This window comes from Ochotona princeps, chromosome 21 (genome assembly GCF_030435755.1).
Source record: "Ochotona princeps isolate mOchPri1 chromosome 21, mOchPri1.hap1, whole genome shotgun sequence".
Taxonomy (NCBI): Eukaryota; Metazoa; Chordata; class Mammalia; order Lagomorpha; family Ochotonidae; genus Ochotona; species Ochotona princeps.
Window position 1 is genome coordinate 20,255,020 of NC_080852.1, and position 18,951 is coordinate 20,273,970.

The following is an 18,951-nucleotide window of genomic DNA, read 5'->3' on the forward strand; positions in this document are numbered from 1 at the left end:
GTGTGTCATTGGGGCCAGCAGTGACACTCAGAGGCTCTGGTATAACACAGGTCCCATTGGCCAGCTGGGGCTCAAGGATTTTTATCTTTTTGCAACTGAAGCAGCTCAGGAAGGTCCAGCCACTCAGTACCCTTTGGCTTGTGTCCAGAATACCCAGGTTTCTTTGTTTTGTTTTATGGCTGTGAACATGGCTAAAGGCACCAAGGCATAAGCAATGAAAAGGAGGTGTGGTACCCCCGGACTCCTCCCCTAGTGTTTCATCACAGAGCCCCTGCCCCCGCCACGCTCCCACCCCAGCTTCTGTGTCTCCTACCAGAGTGAGTCTGCATGAATGAGCACTATATGTAACCTTGGAAAATACAAAGCACCACTTAAACCGTGTCTACACGTCAGCTCTTCATTCATTTCCCTTGGTGTATCAGCACAATGTGACGTTGGATGTAAAAGAGAGGAACACTTAACCTGGTGTTTCACCTTATTTGACATGACTGAGAGCAAAATCAACAGGGTTTGATGAAGGAGGGGAATCACCTTCCCCAAATGCCTCAGCGATCTGGCTGGGCAGGGCAGGGCCAGGCAGGGCTGGGAGTGGGGGGCTATCTACCACTCTTCTCCTGAATCAGGACCCCCACAACCAAGAAACCCTTGCTTGCCAAGGTCCACAAGGGTCAGGCAAGCAATCCACAAATGACCTTGCTCCAGCGAGGAGCCTCTGCCCCATGCAATGGCAGCTCCTCCAGCCCATGTGGATGGCTCCCAGGCCCTTAGGAACCAAATGAGCCTGTTTGTGGCCTTGACTGGGAGGCAGACAAGTCCTGACTTCCTGCAGTTCCCTCCCAAGCCACAGCTGCCCCCCCCCACCCTGTCCCTCATCTAAGGCAACTTCCTGAAAGCACAGCCATCTGCCGGCTGCCTGCAGGCAGGAGAGCACACAGAACACCTTGCCCTCACAGCCCACAGAACCAACAGAGCCAGCAACCTCCTCCTGTCCCTGAGTCCCTGGGCCTGACCAGGGCAAGGAATGCCGGGGTGTCTTGAGGAGGGGAATACACCCCTGTGGCACACACCCTTTCAGCCTTGGCTTTGTCCAGTGTCTGACCTTGGTGTGCACCAAAATCCCAGGGAAGCAGCTACTAGGTTGATTCCCAGGCCCCAGCCTCCCAGGGTCTGTCTCAGGAGAGCTGTGCCAGAGCCCAGGAACCAGCATTCTAGCAAAGCCATCCCTCCCTCGCAGGTGATCTGAGGGCTCACATTTGCCCTCCTTAGTTGAAGAGGAGGAGTGTGGGTGCAAAAGGCCAGCTCTGCTCCACCTGCTGCCCAGAGATCAGTGCCAGCTTCAACGTCCTTATATGGGAAAAGGAGACTTGAACTCACAGGTAAAGCTTCCATGAGAGGACTGGTATGTGGCCCTGAGCACGGGCCTCACCCCTGATAAGCCCCCATACATGGAAGCTATGCTTATTTTTTTGAGCAGAGCTGGCTCCATCAGAGTGTAGGTCCCTTTAAGCCCCTGGAATCACATACAGCTCTGTTATTTAGAACGAATTTTTCCCACATGGGGAATCATGCTACTGTCCCATTTCTTTGTCATTCACTACAGCAGTGTTTTGGCAAATGAACCTTGAGAATGGAGAAGTCAGTACTTTCACTACTCCCAGTCCATGTTATACTCTCTTCCTTATCAACATTAGTTTCCTGCCTTGAACACAGAGACCCTGCCCCCCAGTGACCTTCACCTTGCCCAGGCTGGGGGTGGCTGCTTCTCCAATTCAGCAACCTGATTTGTATCTATTCTGTGGGTTGGAGAAGGCATGTTGCAAAGCAATGAGATACCACGCTAGGAAAAGGTAACAAACTGGAGGCCACGGTCCTTGTGCCTCCTGGAAGGAGAAAAGATCCCTGGTCCAGGTGGGTGCGTGGGTGGGAGGCAGAGCCAGAGAAACCCTCACCCTTGCTCCAGCTACCCAGCTCCCATGTGCCTTACCCACAGTCACCACGGTGCCCTGGACTCTGGCACCAGTGGTGTCAAGCTTTAGGGTTTAGGGAAGTCACTAGGTCAAACTACAGGACTTTGAAAAAGAAACAAGCAGTGGTGTTTGGTGTAACAGCTCGATCCAGCCTGGCAGGTCTATATCCAGCAGGAATGTTGGGTTCAAATCCCAGCTTCCTGCTAGCTGCACCCTGGAAAGCAGCATGTGATGGCCCAAGCAGATGGGTAACTGCTACCCACATGAATGGAGCAGGCTCCTGATTTCCACCAGGCACGGCCTTGGCTGTTGTAGGCATCTGGGGAGTGGGACATGGAAGATTTCTCTTGCACTCTCTGCATGTGAAATAACCAAACATTTTAAAAAACACTCATTTTCATTGGAGAGGCAAATTTACAGAGAGAGACAGAGAGAGATCCTCTGTCTGCTGATTCACTCCGCAAGTGGCTACAACAGCTGGAGCTGAGCTGATCTGAGCCAGGAATTTCCTCCTGGTCTCCCATGCAGATGCAGAATCCCAAAGCATTAGGCCGTCCTTGACTGCTTTCCCAGGCCACAAGCACGGAGCTGGATGGGATGAGGAACAACTGGGACATAAACTTTCACCCATATGGGATGCTGGTGCTTGCACTTAAAGGATTAGCCAGTGCAGCTCTGACCACTAAACAAACATTTTTGTAAAATAAAATGAGGGCTGGGCCCAGCACAGTGGCCTAGTGGCTAAAGTCCTAGCCTTGAACGTGCCAGGGTCCCAGGTGCCAATTCACATCCTGGCAGCCCCGCATCCCAGCCAATTCCCTGCATGTGGTCTGGGAAAGCAGTTGAGGACAGCCCAAAGCCTTGGGACCCTGCACACGCATGGGAGACCTGGAAGAAGCTCCTGGTTCCTGGCTTCAGATTTGCTCAACTCCGGCAGTTGTGGTCACTTGAGGAGTGAATCAGTGAATCATTGGATGGAAGATCTTCAGATCTTCCTCTCTGCTTCTCCTCCTCTTTGTATATCTGTATATCTTTGTATATCTGACTTTGCAATAAAAATAAATTAAATCTTTACCAAAAAAAAAAAAAAAAGGAAAGAAAATGAGGGCTGTGTGTTTGGCACATGGGGGTCAGCAGCCAGTTGGAACTATACCCTACCTTGGAGTGCCTGGGTTCAAGACCTGCCTGGCTTCAATTCTGATTCCAACTTCTTCTTAACGAGCACCCTTGGGAGGCGGAGATGGCTCAAGTATTTGGGTCCCTGGCACCCACATGGAAGACTAGGATTGACTTTCTGACTCTAGGCTTCAGCCTGGTTCGGTTCCCACTGTTGCCGGTATTTGGGGAAGTGAACCGGCAGATGGGAAGAGTTCTGGTTTTCAAACCCCTCCAATTAAAAATGGAATGATATACACACCCACCTTTTTTCCAAGGATCCCTCAGCAGGCTCAGCTCCGTTCGGGCTCCAGTCGCGGGGGCCCCCTGGCGGCAGGAGTGAGGATGTGCGCCTCCCTGCCTGCGTCTCTGCTGGGTGGGAAACTCTTCCAGGCCTCAACCACAGGGAACTTCACCCTATTTTTCTGTCCTTTCCTTCCGATTCCCGCTGGTGTCGAGTTCTCCTCGGGGCTCTATAGAGGACGGAGCAGAAAAACTTCCCCGCGGACGGCAACAAGTGCAGCTGGTGCCGGCTGGGGCCTGCTCTGTGCCGGGCGGGCTTCCATTTGAAGGATGCCGGGCCACAGCGCTGGGCCATGGGGTCGGCCGCCGCCCGTGTCCTTGAGCCATGGAGACGGAGACGTTAACAAAGCGTCCGGATCCGGAGGAGCGCTGGGGCCAGAGCCAGCTCTCTCGTCAGGCGCAGCCATCATGGCGCCCAGGGTCTCTGAGGCAGGAGGGATAGGACGTGAGGGAAACGACTATGGAATATTCGTGTGTGTCCTGAGAGTAGCTGCTATGGCTTGGAGAGGAGCCTGGGGATGCCCTTAGAGGTCCTGGTGGGAACGGCTGAGGAACCAGGGCGGGCGAACGGCAGCCGGAAGCCGGGTCCTGGGGCACTGGGATTTCTCCTGCCGGGCTGTGGGAGGTTCCGTGTCTTCACGCGAGAGTTCCACCGCCGCCTGAGTACGGGCCTCACCTGCGCTGCCTCGGCCCTGCCGGGTGACCCCTGAGCCGGCCCTGCCGGGTGACCCCTGAGCCGCGTGACCCCTGAGCCGGCCCTGCCGGGTGACCCTGACTCCCGGGCCACCAGGGAGGCCTTTCAGTAGTAGCAGTGAGGAAAAACAGACTTCATACATCAGTGAAAAATATGCATAGCATTTTTACGGAGGGAGGGACTGGTGAACGCCAGTGTATGTAGGCCCCAAGAAAATCAGAGTCACGGGGTCAGAATTCAATCCCAGGCTTCTGGGCCTCAAAAGGTTCTTGCTAGGTAGTCTAATTCCCTTTCACAGGTGAGGAAATGGAGGCCCCAAGCCAGCCAGCAAGTGGATGGTCGGTCTCACAGCACCATCTGGTGGCCGGTCTAGAAGCGAGCCAGAATTCCACCCTGAGGCTCCTGAGGGTTAACTGAGTGACATCCTCACGCTGGCTTCTCACCAGCCCATCTTGGGTCCAGCTGAAGTCACGGACCTCCAGATCTCCTTCCATGGACAGCGTCCTTCGCCCTTGTCCACTCATCTGTTCATGTGTACCTTCCTTCCACAGTCACTGAGGACCATCCTCTCTGGGAGTTTGGAGGGCAGCCGGAAAGTTGTTGAGTCCTGGAACTCAGGGCTTTCCCAGGGTTAGATAGGTGTCCTCAAGCAATGGAGAGGCTGTGGGCCCAGTGCTTCTTTAAACCCAAAGTTGGGCTCAGTGGATCTTTCTGGAAGAATCCTGGTGGACTCCCCAAAGGAGGTGACACATGCAATGTGGTCAAGCAGAGGAAGGGGCAGGAGGAACATTTCAGTAGCAGAGACAGGGACTGGAAATGAGAAGGTGCCCAGCCTTCTTGGAAGATGGTAAGCTGCCTCTATGTACCAGGAGAGAGGGACAATGATGGTTGAGGCTGAGGAGGGAGGCTGGGCCTGACTAATAGCCTGGAATGGCTTTGATGCACCTGCCAGCCATACTCCCAGGACAGCAGGACCAGATGTTGGAATCTCTCCTTTGGGCACCTGTGGATGCAGCTCTTGGAGGGTCAGGGCCTGGCTGCAGCCCTGGGGATAGGGGCCATTTCTGAGTTTCTGGTCCTGGAGAGACTCCCCTGACTTCCCAGACTCTGGCTTCACTGGGTAGGGGCACTGGACATCCATGCCCCTGCACAGCTGGTTCTGGACCCCTTGGGTTTCAAGTTATCCTTGCTATCAATTGCTGAGGCTGACCAGAAGAGGGCACCCAGGAGCTGCTTCCTGGTCCCCACCCACTCCCTGAGGTGCCCAGGCCATAGCTTACCTCCAGGGTGGCCCGGCTTCGCGGTGTGCTTTTAGATAAGGGAGATGAGCAGGGAGGGGAGAGGGGAACTCGTTTTGTGTTTACGTGGCTGCTTTTTGTCGCCCAGGTAATGAAGGCCTGGTGCCAAAGGGCTGGGCTGCCTGAGGGATTGGGGCTACTTGCAGGCAGAGGATAGACCAGGCTGGAACTCAACCCCACCTGCCTGGCAGGGGACCCTGTCTTCAGAGGGACTCGGGTCCCTGCTCTGTAAGCAGTGCCCAAGTGCAGACATGTCCCTAAACTCAGCCCTGTAACTGTAATTACCACCTGCCCTCTCTGTGCCTGTGATAGGTGGGACTAAAAACCCAGAGCCTAGCATGGTGTGATGCAGGTTCCTGTAAGCCCACAGTCACATCCCTGCGAAGGGGTGGGAGCAGCCCTCAGGCCTGCCTCGTACCTGGGCCTGCATTAAGGCAGAGGAGTGACAGTGGCTCTGAGCAGGGTCAAGGACAGCCTGGGGCATGGGCTGGAGCCCCCAGAGCACCACACTGCCCCTCCTAGGCCTCGGGACTTGTTTTGTTCAGGTACCTCCCTGTTCCTGGGCTGGCAGCTCTTCCTGTAGAGGAATTATCTCCATCACCTCACCCCAGTGATCCTGAAACTCCAAGGACCTTCCCCATCCCAGGAGATGCTCCTGACATCCGTGTCAGTGAACTCTCAGGATACTCAGGGTCCTATTAACCCCATTTCATTGGAGAGAAAACTGAGGCACAATCTTCTGTGAGGGTCAAGTGACTACTGGACAGTTACAGGATCTGAGTCTTCTGGCACTGTTTACAACCACCATGCTGAGCCCCTGGCCCTTATTGGGGAACCTTCTGCTCTACCCTGGGATGGGGGCAGAGTCTCCCTCACACTCATAGCTCTGAGTGGAGGAGGGTCTCCTCAGGCCAGTGAGGGGATGACAGGGCTGGGGGTGAGCAGCTGCATTTTGTCTGATCCTAGATTGAAGTTTTCATAGGTGAGGGCACAGAGAGAGCACGAAGCTGCAGCTCTGGGCTGGAACCTTAGACTTGTACCTATGGCACCTGCAGCTTTCTGGGTCCTTCTCACAGCCCAGGTGGCTCTGCAGCCTGGAGCTGGGCCTGTAGCATGGCATTCCTGGGCTTGGCTCCTTTGCCAAGACCCTCCCTGTCCTTGGAGCTCACCTGGCCTGGGCAAGGAGGGTGCCTAGCTCCCGACAGGGAGAGGTGTCCCGGTGGTGCCTGTGAAGGGTGTGTGGACAGGGCAAAGGGGATGACAGGGACCATAAAGGCTGGCTGAGCCTTCGTCTTGGAGCTTTGTCCTGAGCATGAGCAAGTCCACAGCTCAAAAGGCTCTTGGCCCTAAGCCACGGGCCAGCTTGTTAATCCTTCTCCCAGTCCTGAGAACTCACAAGGAAGAGGGAACAAGGGTGTGTGTGTTGTGGGGAGGGGATCCCCTTAAATTCCATACCCATGAGCTGGTCTCCTGGACAAAGCCAGCACAAAGCTGAGAAGACTCCCTTTGTTTGGAAAGCTTCCTCTCACCCCTTTAGGACAAAGCAGAGGGGGAAAACCCACCCCAGGCTTGCTTTGGGCCCTCAGCTCTCTAAAATCAGACATTCTCACTGCCTCTTTTGAGTTCTGACTTGCTGATGTGAAAACACATCAGCAACAACAAAAATACTTAAATCAGATACATTTTAGAGGGTGATTTTCATTTGTAGCAAGCTCCTCCTCCCTGAGTCACCGGAGACTTGGAAATACTCCATCCCACCCGGCAACCCATCCTGCACACTGAGGACTGCATCTCAAGAGTCCAGTTCTTGATCCTTCCTATTTAATTCATATTTATTTATTGGAGAACAGAAGCACTCCATTCCATTGGTTCATCCCCCATCATCCACAACAGTTAGGGTTGGGCCAAAGCTGGGAAATAAGAATTCAATCCAGGTCTCCCAGCTGGCTGACCAGGACCCATCACCTGCTGCCTCCCAGGATGCACATTAGCAGGAAGTTGGAGTCAGGAGCCAGAGGCAGGTATCAAACCTGGATGTTCTGATGTGGGACATAACTTAACCCATGACTTAACAACTAGGAGGAAATACCTGCCCCCAAGGAATGATCGTGGCCCCCTACTATAAAACACAAACTTGAGGAGGTTGTGTGTGTGTGCATATGTGTGTGTGTCATTGCAGGATAAGCCTCCCTTTGGGCTGTTCACATCTCACATCACAATGTTGGTTCAAGTCCCAGTTGTTCTGCTTCCAGTTGAGTTTACTGCTAGAAGCTGGATCAAGTACTTGAGCCCCTGCCACCCCAGTCAGAGGCCTGGATGGAGTTCCTGATGCCTGGCTCCGGCCTAGCTCAGCACTGGCTATCGTGGGCATTTGGGGAGTGAAGCAGCAGTCTCTGTTGCTCTTTCAAACAGATGAAAATAAATTAAATAATAATAATAATGGCCTGGTGCAGTGGCCTAGAGGCTAAAGTCGTTGCCTTGAACGCGCCGGGATCCCATATGGGCGCCGGTTCTAATCCCGGAGGCTCCACTTCCCATCCAGCTCGCTGCTTGTGGCCTAGGAAAGCAGTCAAGGACGGCCCAAAACCTTGGGACCCTGCACCCGCGTGGGAGACCTGGAAGAAGTTTTTGGCTCCCGGCTTCGGATTGGCTCAGCTCCAATCATCATGGTCACTTGGGGAATGAATCACTGGATGGAAGATCTTCCGTGTCTCTCCTCCTCTCTGTATATCTAACTTTGCAATTAAAAAAAATAAATAAATAAATCTAAAAAAAAAAAAAGGCAAACTTGAGGGACTACCAAGCATTCAAGGATCACTCACGTTTATCCCACCAATTTTTAAGACTGATTTTCAAGGGGAATTCAGTCCCTACGCACCCAGCTCCTTTTACCCCAAAGTCCTCCAAGTGTAGCTTTCAGGCCTTTTTGATATTCTCAAAGCAGACACGTGGGCCAAGGGCCCTTTTGTTGCTAAGTGCACTGGAAAGAGGGCTCTGTTAACAACCCACTTCCTTCTTGGAGAGCAGCTGGGGCGTGCTTCCCTGGCTGCACAGGAACATGCCTTGGGCAGGTGCACTGAGAGGGGACAGTGTCTCTTCCCCATTGAGGGTTCCTGCAGGGTGACAGCCAGCTGCATCTGCATGACCTGCCTGGTTACCGAAGAGTGAAGGCCCCACAAGCTCCTACTAGGAAAGGGGCAAAGTCAAACAACGAAAGTTGGAAAGGACTTGGCACCAAGGCTGTCCAGGGTCAAGTTTCAAATATTTCAAGGTGTTTGCACAAACAACAGTCAGTTTCCATAGCAGCCAAGCCTAAGTGCAGCCAAGGGCTGTCCTCTGCCCTAGTCACTGACCGGCAAACAGGTGCACATTTCCACTCTGAGAGGTTTTTAGAAGGATCAGGTGGGTAGAGGCTTAGAGGGAGAAAATGTGCCACAGGGACTACTGAGTGCAGCCCCTGGTGCTGACAAGGGGCTCTCTCTCACCACCTCCTGCAGGTGCTGGTCACAGAGAATTACTGGTCCCAGGCTCAGGTTGGAACGGCTCTCCAGAGCCTGCTATGGGATTTCACATGATTCCTCACACTCAGAAGTGAGGCCACCCAATGAGTGCAGGGTGGAGCTAGCATTTAAACTCTGGGCTACCTGGTACCAAAGGCCCTGCTGTTAACTCACAACTGCCACTTCCTACAAACAAAAACCAACCAGGTCCCATCCCTGTGGTCAAAGCCAATGTCATGTGGAGGCTTGGAGTCCCACACAGGGAACTAGACATTCCGGGGTTAGGAGCCCAGGACATGATTCTGACTGGCATAGGTGTTCTAAGAAAGGCACCAGAAACCCCACCGCTAATCCTCTACCCTGCTTCCTCGCACAGCCAGAGTCAGAGGACACAGAAAAGGGCTTGTCTCTGGCCAGAGGCAGAAGTATGTGTGTGTATGTTCCTACAAGCATTTCCCATCAGAATCAGCTGATGGTGCAGCAGCTGAGCTGAAGACAAGGAGGGAGTGTGTGGGGGGTGGCTGGCTGATAGGGCACTTGCTTGTGGGATTTAACTCCCTAAAAAAAGCATTTATCAGGCAGCCAGGACCCAGGCTTTGTGTGTGTGCTTTAAGATTTGTTTTATTTTTATTGGAAGGGCACATTTACAGAGAGAAGGAGAGACAGAAAGATCTTCTGTCTGATGATTCGCTCCTGAAGTAGCTGCATCAGCTGGAGCTGAGCCGATCCAAAGCCAGGAGCCAGGAGCTTGTCTGGTCTCCCACACATGTACAGGGTCCCAAGGCTTTGGGCCATCCTCTACTGCTTTCCCAGGCTACACGCAGGGAGCTGGATGAGAAGTGGAGCCGCCAGGACATGAATTGGTGCCCATATGGGCTCCCAGTGCATGCAAGGCAAGGATTTAGCCACTAGGCTATCACACTGACCTGGGACCCAGTTTTTCTCTCTCTCTCTCACTCCTCTAAAGCTGCAGGATCTGCCTGAGTGGTTTTCCCAGGCGGGATGTGCCAATAAATGGTGCTGGCAGAAGGGCAGGTCTGACCTTCAGTGTCTGCTCATCCTGGCCTCTTGGAGCCCCAGGACAGCCCCCCTGCACAGGAGGCCACACTCCCCATAGAAGAGACTACTGCTCCTCTGCTAGGGTTCCTAGGAGCACAGTGCCTGGACTCCAGCCATTCATTCCAAGAACACCCAGGGTCACTTGAACAGAGCGAACATTTTATTTAATAAGTTATGAGATACAATTTACAGTTGCCATTTGATTCCAGTTTGGGTTCCACGTCCCCATTCACAAGGCCTGTGGTCCTTTCACATTAGGCTTCGGGCTACTCCAGCTTCCAAGTATCAGCATACGCTCCCCCGCTACTTCTCAGGGTCAAGCAGCAAATCAGAGCTGGGCTCTGCCATCACACACCATCCCGACCCCAGAGCTGACTCTGGTCTGCAGGAAGGCACAGCAGATGCCCCACACTTCTTGTCTGGGATTCCATCCTCTGCAAACATCCATGGTGAAAGACATATCCACCACTGTTGAGGCTGTTTTGCAGGAGTTTCATCCCTTGCTGTCTATACTGAGGGATGCAGGAGGCTGACTGGAGGCAGGTACAGAATGTGGCATCACGTGCCAGGCTTCTATGCCAAGGACACATGCCAGGACTCACCAGGCTGACCCCTGTCTGCAGCATGTGTTACAAACAAGGGCTTAGGCGGGTTAAGGGGGTCTTTGGCAAGTGGGGAGGGTTGGGGACTCTGGCCGCTGTAGAATTTCCTCAGGCTAACAAACTGAGGGGACTTTAAATAACAGAAGCAGAGATGCGGTTGTCATGTTGGTTACACATTGTGACTACAAGGTAATGAAGGCAAGAAGGGCATGGGCCCAGGGGACCCATCAGTTTGCCACCACCTTGGAGCAATGGGAGACCACCACAGAGCGCTGCAGCCAAGTAGCTGTGGCAGCCTTTAGGGATGTAATATGAACCCCCTGGGCAGACCTTGCCAAATAATCCCATCCCTGCTCCCCACCCAAAACCCCTGGTCTGGTTTCTTAAATGTGGAGCCGGGAGCCAGGAGCTGGGAGCCCAGGCTAACCAATTTCATCCTTTTTTTCTTTTTCTTTTTAAAACCGCCTTTCTTGTCCGCAATCTGTCCCTGGCAGGTGACCCAGGGAACGCATTTCCTAGGCTACTCCAGGGAGGCAAAGAGGGCGGGCACGAGGCTCGGAAGGTACTTGCAAACAGCAAGGTACGGTGAGGTTGGCGGGACGAGGCTGCAGACTCACCAACAGGGCAGAGGACTCGATGTCAAGTGAATTACAAACAAGCAACACAAGCAACTGCAAGAAGCTCGTCCCAGGTGGAAGCCGGTTTAAGGCACGGTCACGTGGAAGGGGCTGCCGGGGATGTGCTCTTCCCCCCACTTGACGGCCAGCACGTACTCGCCCCGCTCTTTGACGACATATGTGACGTTGTACTGCTGGTTGCCCACGTGCTTCATGGCCACCTCTTCACAGGGTGTGGTGGGTCCATGGACCCCAATCAGCAGCATATTGGAACCTGCAGGCAAAGACTACGGTCACTCCACTGGGTATGAAGGGCTGGGCAGGAGAAGAGGAGCTCAAGGGACCAGGGCCTTTCTGTTGGGCATTCACACTGCTGTGGGTGTCCTCGAAGGGGTGGGAGATGGGGAAGGTAGGCAGAATCCCCCAGAGGCTGATGGTGTGGGCTCCCGTCCCTGCCTTGCCACTTGCACCCAAGGCACTTGGATATGCAACTTTCCCTTTCCCTGTTGGATTCCCCGTTTCAGCTTTGTTTGTGAGCACAACCAAAAACCTCAGCAGAGCATGCCAAAGTGGACTGAAGCAGCTCAGCCTGCCCCTGCTTCCAGTCCTCCTACTGCTCGAGCAGGCAAGTGCTACCTACCGGCTTTGCTGCAGTCCACCAGGAAGGAGCTCTTCTGGCCCACAAAGGCCTTTGACAGCCCTGCCCCCTTGGAAGTCACCTTGCTGGCGTCCGAGGATGCTTTGGGAATGGCGCTATAGCAGGTCTCTGTTGAGGACCTGGTCACCGACTCCACTAGAATGGACGAGGTCTCATTGGCTGAACCGGCACCCACGAGACGCTGACCTAGGACACAGGAAGGAGGGTGGTGGGGGACGAGTAGCCAGATCAAGGGGGTGTTTCAGTCAGAGGTTCCCCATGCAGACAGAATCCATAGGAGAACCCCTGCACCCTAACACCTGCAGACAAAAGCTAGGATCTCCCCCATCTCACATCCACCCATGATGTCTTCCATACTCATAGCATCCAATGAGGATCTGGCTTTCTGGACCAGGCAATGGGCAGGTCTGGCCTTGGCTGACCTAAAAATCTCTCCCACAGAAAAGAGATGCTACTGTAAAATTCTACAATTGCCATTTTATTCAAAAACTCCAGGTTCAACAGGCCCTCCACATCTGCAGATGCACAGCTGGGCACGTAACCAATTGTGAGTCACCAATAAGAAAAAAAAAGTGCATAGGTCATGTTCCTTGTCCTTCTTCCTCTAATAACACAGGGTTAACAACCACTGACATAGCATTTACACAGGGTTAGGCAGTCTATGTAACTAGTACGTAGACTAGTTCAGCTGATATGCAAATATCAAACCAGGTTTTTAAGGGACTTGAGCACTGTGGATCTTGGTATCCCTGGGCAGGGGTGGGGTAGGGTCCCTGGAACCCAAGACAGGCAGTATGAAAGCCTGGGAGATTCTTGATTTTCTTTTTCATTTCTTCAGTGACACGTTAGTCATTCAGTAGCATGTTATTTAACTTCATGACAATTTCTTTTTTCTTCCTATTGTTGATTTTGTATTGTGGCTTTTCATTTAAATGGATGTACAGTAACTGTGTAATGGAGACTATCATATTCAGTAGCATGTTATTTAACTTCATGGCATTGTAAATTTTTAATTTTCTTCCTGTTGTTGATTTTGTATTGTGGCTTTTCATTTAAAGGGATGTATAGTAACTATGTAATGGAGACTAACATATCCAGATGTGAGGATACAATGCAGTATTCATCTCTACTTCCAGACCAAAGATGGACTCCCAATGAAATTTTTAAGTATATGCTGACAATAGGATGCTGGACTTTGACATTGTCCATGCCTGCAATGATGGACATATGACTGTTTATGAAAAACAATATTATATGTCACATAATACAATGTAATTACTGAAGTTAAATAATAAATAATTAAAAAAAAAAAAGAAAAAAAAAAAAAGAAAAACAATATTATAGACAGAGGCGAACTCAGGGAGGATGGGAGAGGAGATTTGGGGTGGAGGGGTAAGAGAACTCCCAGGGTCTATGGAACTGTATCAAAAAATGATAATAATAATGATTAAGAAAAAAAAGAAAAGAAAAAGAAAGCCTGAGAGAGCTCAGAAGATATCACCTATGATTCTCTACAAAAGAGAGAATGCTTTTTCTATTTGGGTTTTCTCAGTTTTCATCAAGGAACCTACACTACTCATATCACAGTGATATGTGCTGTCTGGACAAAATTCACCCAATATTTACACTTGGTATCTATATCGTAGGATGTCAGACAGTTTCCGCAGTTTGCTATTTTCTCCCAGTGTTCTGGAGGAGACATGTTTTTATACAACTTAATAAAATATTTGATCATTTTACTCCTGGTTTTGGATTGACACAGCTCCAGCCACTGCGGCCATCTGGGGAGTGAACCAGTGGATGGAAGATGCTTTGCACACACAGTGCCTGGTACCTCATGCCACCTGCTTATGGTGAAGAACTCAAGATCCGCAGTCACCCTTGTTCTACCAGGGCTCATTTCCCGAGAATAGTTCACTTCACAGTGAGGAGGAACCCTGCACAAAGCGGGTCAGTGCTCACCTGTCACCTTGGCCTTGAAGGGACTGCCCATGATGTGGTTGGGCCCGCCATATTTGACCCCAATCAGGTAGTTTCCAGGGGCCATGGGCGTGTACATGACTTTGTAGCCTTCTGGGGTTTCCTGGCAATCCATTTTCACCTTGGATGGGCCTTCAATGGTGACAGACAATGTCCCCGGGCCCGCGCGAGTGGTGTTGATATAGAACTCAGACTGGATACCTGGGAAGAAGCAGAGAGGGTGGTGCAATGATGATCTGGGATGGAGGAGGGGAAAGCAGGTGTGCTTTGGGGGCTTTTCCAAAGGAAGTGAGGGACTGTGAGAAGAGGGTACTCGATCCCCTCACAGAAAGCTAGCCTCAGTGGCTCAGGAATCCATTTACCTGTCCCAGCATGAAAGACCCTGTCCAGGCCAGAACAATGTGAGCAGGGCTGACATTTTGCCCACAAGCATCCACTGCCTGGGCACCAGGTGCTGTCCTCTGGGCATGGGCCATGGCCAACAGGGAGGAGGGGAGGCGTGGGCCCCCCTGACCTGTCCCTGCTGCTCTGAGTGGACTTTGGTGGGAGGGCCAGAAGATAGAACCCAGTATCTCCTGCCTTGCTTCTCATAGATACCATGCTAATGCCTGGGCCAGTGCTGTGATCTGCAGACCCAGAGGGACAGGTGCCAGCTAGCAGCACTAGCCAACTGTGTCCACACTGCCAAGGCTGCAGGCTCTGTGTGTGGAATCCTTTCTCAGTGCCCCCGATTCCAGAAATGACTTTGGCCACCAGCAACTCTTGGTGAGCTGGGTCTGAACCATGACTGCCTAGGTGTGTCTCTTGGCCACCAGATGGACAGTGGGGCTGCCTTGGATGTTCTCATGTCAGCCGTAAGTAACCTGACCTCTTGGCTGGCCCACAGAGGGCATTCCTGCCCAGTTGTACAGCCTCAAGACAAAAGAAGAGGCCCAAAGAGCATCTACTGAAGACCACAGAGGTGCTCCCACCCAGGTCCACTGCTCCACTAAAGGCCCTTACCCCTGTTTTCAGGCCAGAGGGAAAAATGGGGCTCAGTGGGGACTGGTTGGGTATCTAGACCCCAGCCGCAGTGCCTTCTGTGGAACACCCCTGCATAGTATCCAGGCAGGACTGTGCATTTTTTTTTTAAATGCCAGAGGCCTAGATGCCTCCCCAGCTAGGAAATATTCTGATTCAATTATAGCTCCTAGGCCAGAGAAAGGCTGATTGTTCTGGCCATCAGAAAAACAAAGCAGCTGCTATTGTGCAGACACAACCCAGCTGTTCCTGGAGGCTCCTGAAGCTCCTGGTCCAAGGTGGCCCTTGCAATCTCAGCCATGTCCCAGCATCTGATCTGGGCTGCTGAGAAGGCCCTTGGGCAGCAGTGGGCATGTAGGGGAGGTGGGTGTTGGGAAGGGAGAGAAACATACACGTCCAGGAAGTATCTGTAAGGTGCCGATAAGGAAAGGTACTTTTAAGCAAAACTGAAAATGTGGCCAGAGCTGGCATTTAGCCAAGGCTTGTGATGCCAGAGTGCCAGAGTCCTGGGTGCTTTACTTCTGATCCAGCTTCCTGTTAATGTGCTTGGGAAGATAGTAGAAGATGGCCGAATCGCTCAGGCCTCTGTCAACTATATGGGGAACCAGGAGGGAGTTCCCAACTCCTAGTTCCAGCTTTGCCCAAATCTGGATGGTACAGCTATCTGGGGAGTAAACCATCAGATTGAAGGTTCTGTCTCTCCACCTTTCAAATAAAGAATCACAGGACAAGGGCTACTTAGTCACAATCTCCTTTAAGGCTGAGAAGTCTATCAAGTGAGCTCTGTTTTTATACCCACTTTACAGAAAAAGGAAGTAGAGTCACAGAGAGGCCTAATAGTGTGCCCAGAGTCACACGGCTGGGGACCAGCAGATTTTTGAACACTGGGTCTAATCTAACCTAGAGGTAAAGCACTTGCCTGAGAAGGGACAGGGGAAACAATGCATATGTGCACAAGGGTCTCCACTGCGTCTAGCTTGAGACAGTAGCTGGTGCCCAAGACGTTTCTTTCAGGGCATGGCAGTCTCATGTCCATCCCCCAGTGCATCCAGGCAAGGCCCCATGAGTTCCACGTGTGTGAACGCAAACTACTTGGTCTTTAAAGCAGGTGGGGGAAAGGTTTGTGTGCTACACCTGCTGTATGCTGGGGCTCCTGGACTGTCTCAATGGGAAAAACTACTCCAAAGGATCCAGTATTCCCAGGTCTAACTCAGGACCTGTGAGCTTGCCCTCACTGGCAGAGATTCCCCTCCAACACTCTCCCACTACTCTGCCCCTAGGCCTGCAGAATGCACTCTTTACAGCTTTGGCTAAGAGACACAGCCAGACACAGGGTGCTTGCTTTGTTCTAGAGGGTAGGGTGCAGCCAGAACACATGGAACCTTCCATGTGTCTCCCTCCCATAGCTGTGGAACCTCTGGCCTAGAAAAACAAACACCTTCCCCTGGACAACAGTGGTAATGACCCAGGGTTTGGAATAGCACTAATCTGTCCCTCACCCCTCATGGCTTGAGCCTCCTAGTAATCCCAGCTATTACTATCTCAGTGGCATGTCCTGGAACTGACCAGGCACAGACTGAAAGCTGAGCACCTGAGAAGGTGTGCTAATTGCCAAGAGGAAGTGAGACAGGCCCTGGGTGCAGCTGGCCCCTGCCTGTGTGGGGGACACCAGTGGCCACTGTGGGGTGGACTAAGGCTGGCTGCGCCCTCCAAATGCCAGCAGAACCTCAGCTGGGCCTTTGATAGCAGGTCACTACGATGCCCTAATCATGGCCTGAAAACCACTCTTGGGCACTCCACAAAGAGCCGCTGGGGCACAGTGAGTGCCTCTAGGGAAGGAGCCATAGGAGTCAGGGGTAAAAGCCTGGACATGAACCGATTCCTGATTCTTTCCAGGCTGGAGCCACGCTGGGTGCACCTTGAGAATTTGGCAGCAACCCCACACCCCAGGGGGCCACTTGGCTGGCATTACTGTGTGGCTAGAGTCTTCCCCGAACTCCTGGCACTGGGCAGGGCCCCTCCATGCCTCAGGACACTTGCTCATCAGGGCAGAATGGCTGGCCTCCAGCAGGGTGAGTCTGCTCACTTCACTCTTGGGGTGGGGAGCTTATGAGGGGTGCACACACATGGCACTGGGGAAAGCAGGGGCCTTCCCCAGAGGGTTCAGAGCAATGCCCAGAGCAGTCATATTGCTGAAAGCCAGGGACAGGCAGCGATGCTCTGGACATGACTCATGCCCATCCCTGGGATCCTCTTCAATAACTGCTGGCTCAAGGGACAAAGGCTACCCACATCACAGTGCCTGTGTTTGATATCTATCTCCAGCTCCTGATGCCAGCTGTCCCATACCACAGACTCTAGGAGGCAGTAGCTGTGGCCTGAGCAATTGGGTCCCTGCCACCTACCACATGGGAGCCCAGGGCTGAGCTCCTGGCTTCCAGCTTTGACCCACAGGCTACTGCAGGTGTGTGGGAAATGGACTTGTGCATGAGAGAGAGAGTGGACCAGCCTATCTTGATTTCTCTCAAAAAACAAACTGATATAACGAAAAAAAAAAAAAAAATCCCCTAACAGCACTGTGCTGTGTTCTTTGACTCTCGGTGTGCTGGCACCAAGGCCTAAAGACCAGTAAAGGGAGACACTGATGAAGTGTAATGAACAGAGCAAATAGGCCTCACCGCACTTGGCTCAAACCCCATGTGCCGATGCAACTGTGAAGTGCTGTTCCAGCTCCACTGCCCCCCATCCCAGCAGACAGCACAGCTAAATCTGCAGCAGAGATAATACATGGGGTGGCGTGTTACCTGTGGTGCCCCCTTCCAGGCCTGCGCCATAGGCAGACACCAGGGCAGGGTTTCCCGCCTGTCCCGGCTCCCCAACACGCACTTTGAAGGGGCTTCCAACCACATGGCTCCCATTGAACTTGACGTCGATTGTGTGGATACCATTCTCATGGGGGATGAAGCGGACGGCATACTTATCTAGGAAGAGAAGCAAAGGCACATGGGGATCACACTGAAGACGCGGACGCCCCCCTCCCCTGACTCCAGGGGAGGGCAAAGAGCTGCAGGTCACCCAAGCTGGCTGGCGTTAGATCACTGAATGACCACCAGAATGGGTACCTGCAATGTCCAGCCTCCCTGCACTACCACATAATCGGCCCACCCTGGGATGCAGACAGTCTGTTCTCCTGCTCCCTGCCCGGGCTCACGGCCAATCCTTGCACCCTTGACTGCCTTCTGAATTTATGCTCTTTAAAGCCCTCATTCAAGCCCTCTTCTCTCTCTCCTCTGAGCTTCTCCAGAGCTGAACACCTGCATGGAGCTGCCAAGCTGTAATCCCCGGGGTTGCACCTTCCCTAGGCTAGCTTGCTGGGCATGCACCCTGCCCTCCCTTAGAACTGACCCTACACCCCATGTCCAGATGTGATTGCTAACTGCATCAGGAAAATGCTTCTTTCTTCAAGTGTCAGTCAAGTGTCACTGTATTTCCTTGGCTATAGGAAGTGACAGGAATGGGCACGTGTCCAGTTCAGTAAGGTGGGTAAAGGAGGTTTACTAGAGATTTTCCCAAAAAGTGCCTCTGAAGCACCTTTACTCAAGTATCTGAGAGGTGCTTCAACTGAGCCCATCCCTATTACACAGTCAACTCTTTAAAACCCTCACCTACCCTTTGCTTGCTTCTGGCTAGCTCTTAGTCCTTCACCTGAGTTATCCCCGTCCTACCCAGTCATGGAACTAGGTACCACCTTTCTGAATCCCCTCCTTCAATCTCTGGTGCTAACTGGCCACCGAGTACCACCATTCTCTGGTCTCAATTCCAAGTTCCATCTGCAGCGCATCTTTTTCCCTTTCAGAAAGCACCAGCATATTCCCTGATGTGGCCAAAGACCCAACCCGACGTGGGCTGTCTTCTACACTGGCTCTTCCCAAGGGTCCCCACTGCCCATTCTGCCCGGGGGAGGGGGGAAGACACCCCCATGTTAGCCGAAGTTCTTGATTTTCTACTTTCATACAACTTTGGGGACACACCAAAGGCCCAGAAAGGGCAGGTGCCCTCCCTCGAGAAGCCCTATTGAGCTGACCAGGCCGCTTTGCC

General features: G+C 52.6%; 2 protein-coding genes across 4 annotated transcripts in view; both read right to left on the bottom strand.

Annotated features, from left to right (window-relative positions):
• ABHD6 (abhydrolase domain containing 6, acylglycerol lipase) overlaps positions 1-3,811 on the bottom strand; it is an 81,750-nt gene extending 77,939 nt beyond the window's left edge. The window contains exon 1 of the mRNA XM_058679116.1: positions 3,389-3,811. The gene's annotated coding sequence lies outside the window, so the exon portion shown is untranslated. The remainder of the gene's footprint in view (positions 1-3,388) is intronic.
• A 7,439-nt stretch (positions 3,812-11,250) lies between these two features.
• Positions 11,251-18,951, bottom strand: part of FLNB (filamin B) — a 134,952-nt gene continuing 127,251 nt past the window's right edge. For all 3 annotated transcript variants that reach the window (XM_058679088.1, XM_004581568.4, XM_004581569.4), the window contains 4 exons: positions 17,658-17,834; positions 13,816-14,034; positions 11,836-12,039; positions 11,251-11,469 (listed from right to left, as the gene is read on the bottom strand). In XM_058679088.1, the coding sequence (XP_058535071.1) occupies positions 11,282-11,469; positions 11,836-12,039; positions 13,816-14,034; positions 17,658-17,834 (788 nt within the window). In that variant the 3' untranslated portion in view covers positions 11,251-11,281. The remainder of the gene's footprint in view (positions 11,470-11,835; positions 12,040-13,815; positions 14,035-17,657; positions 17,835-18,951) is intronic.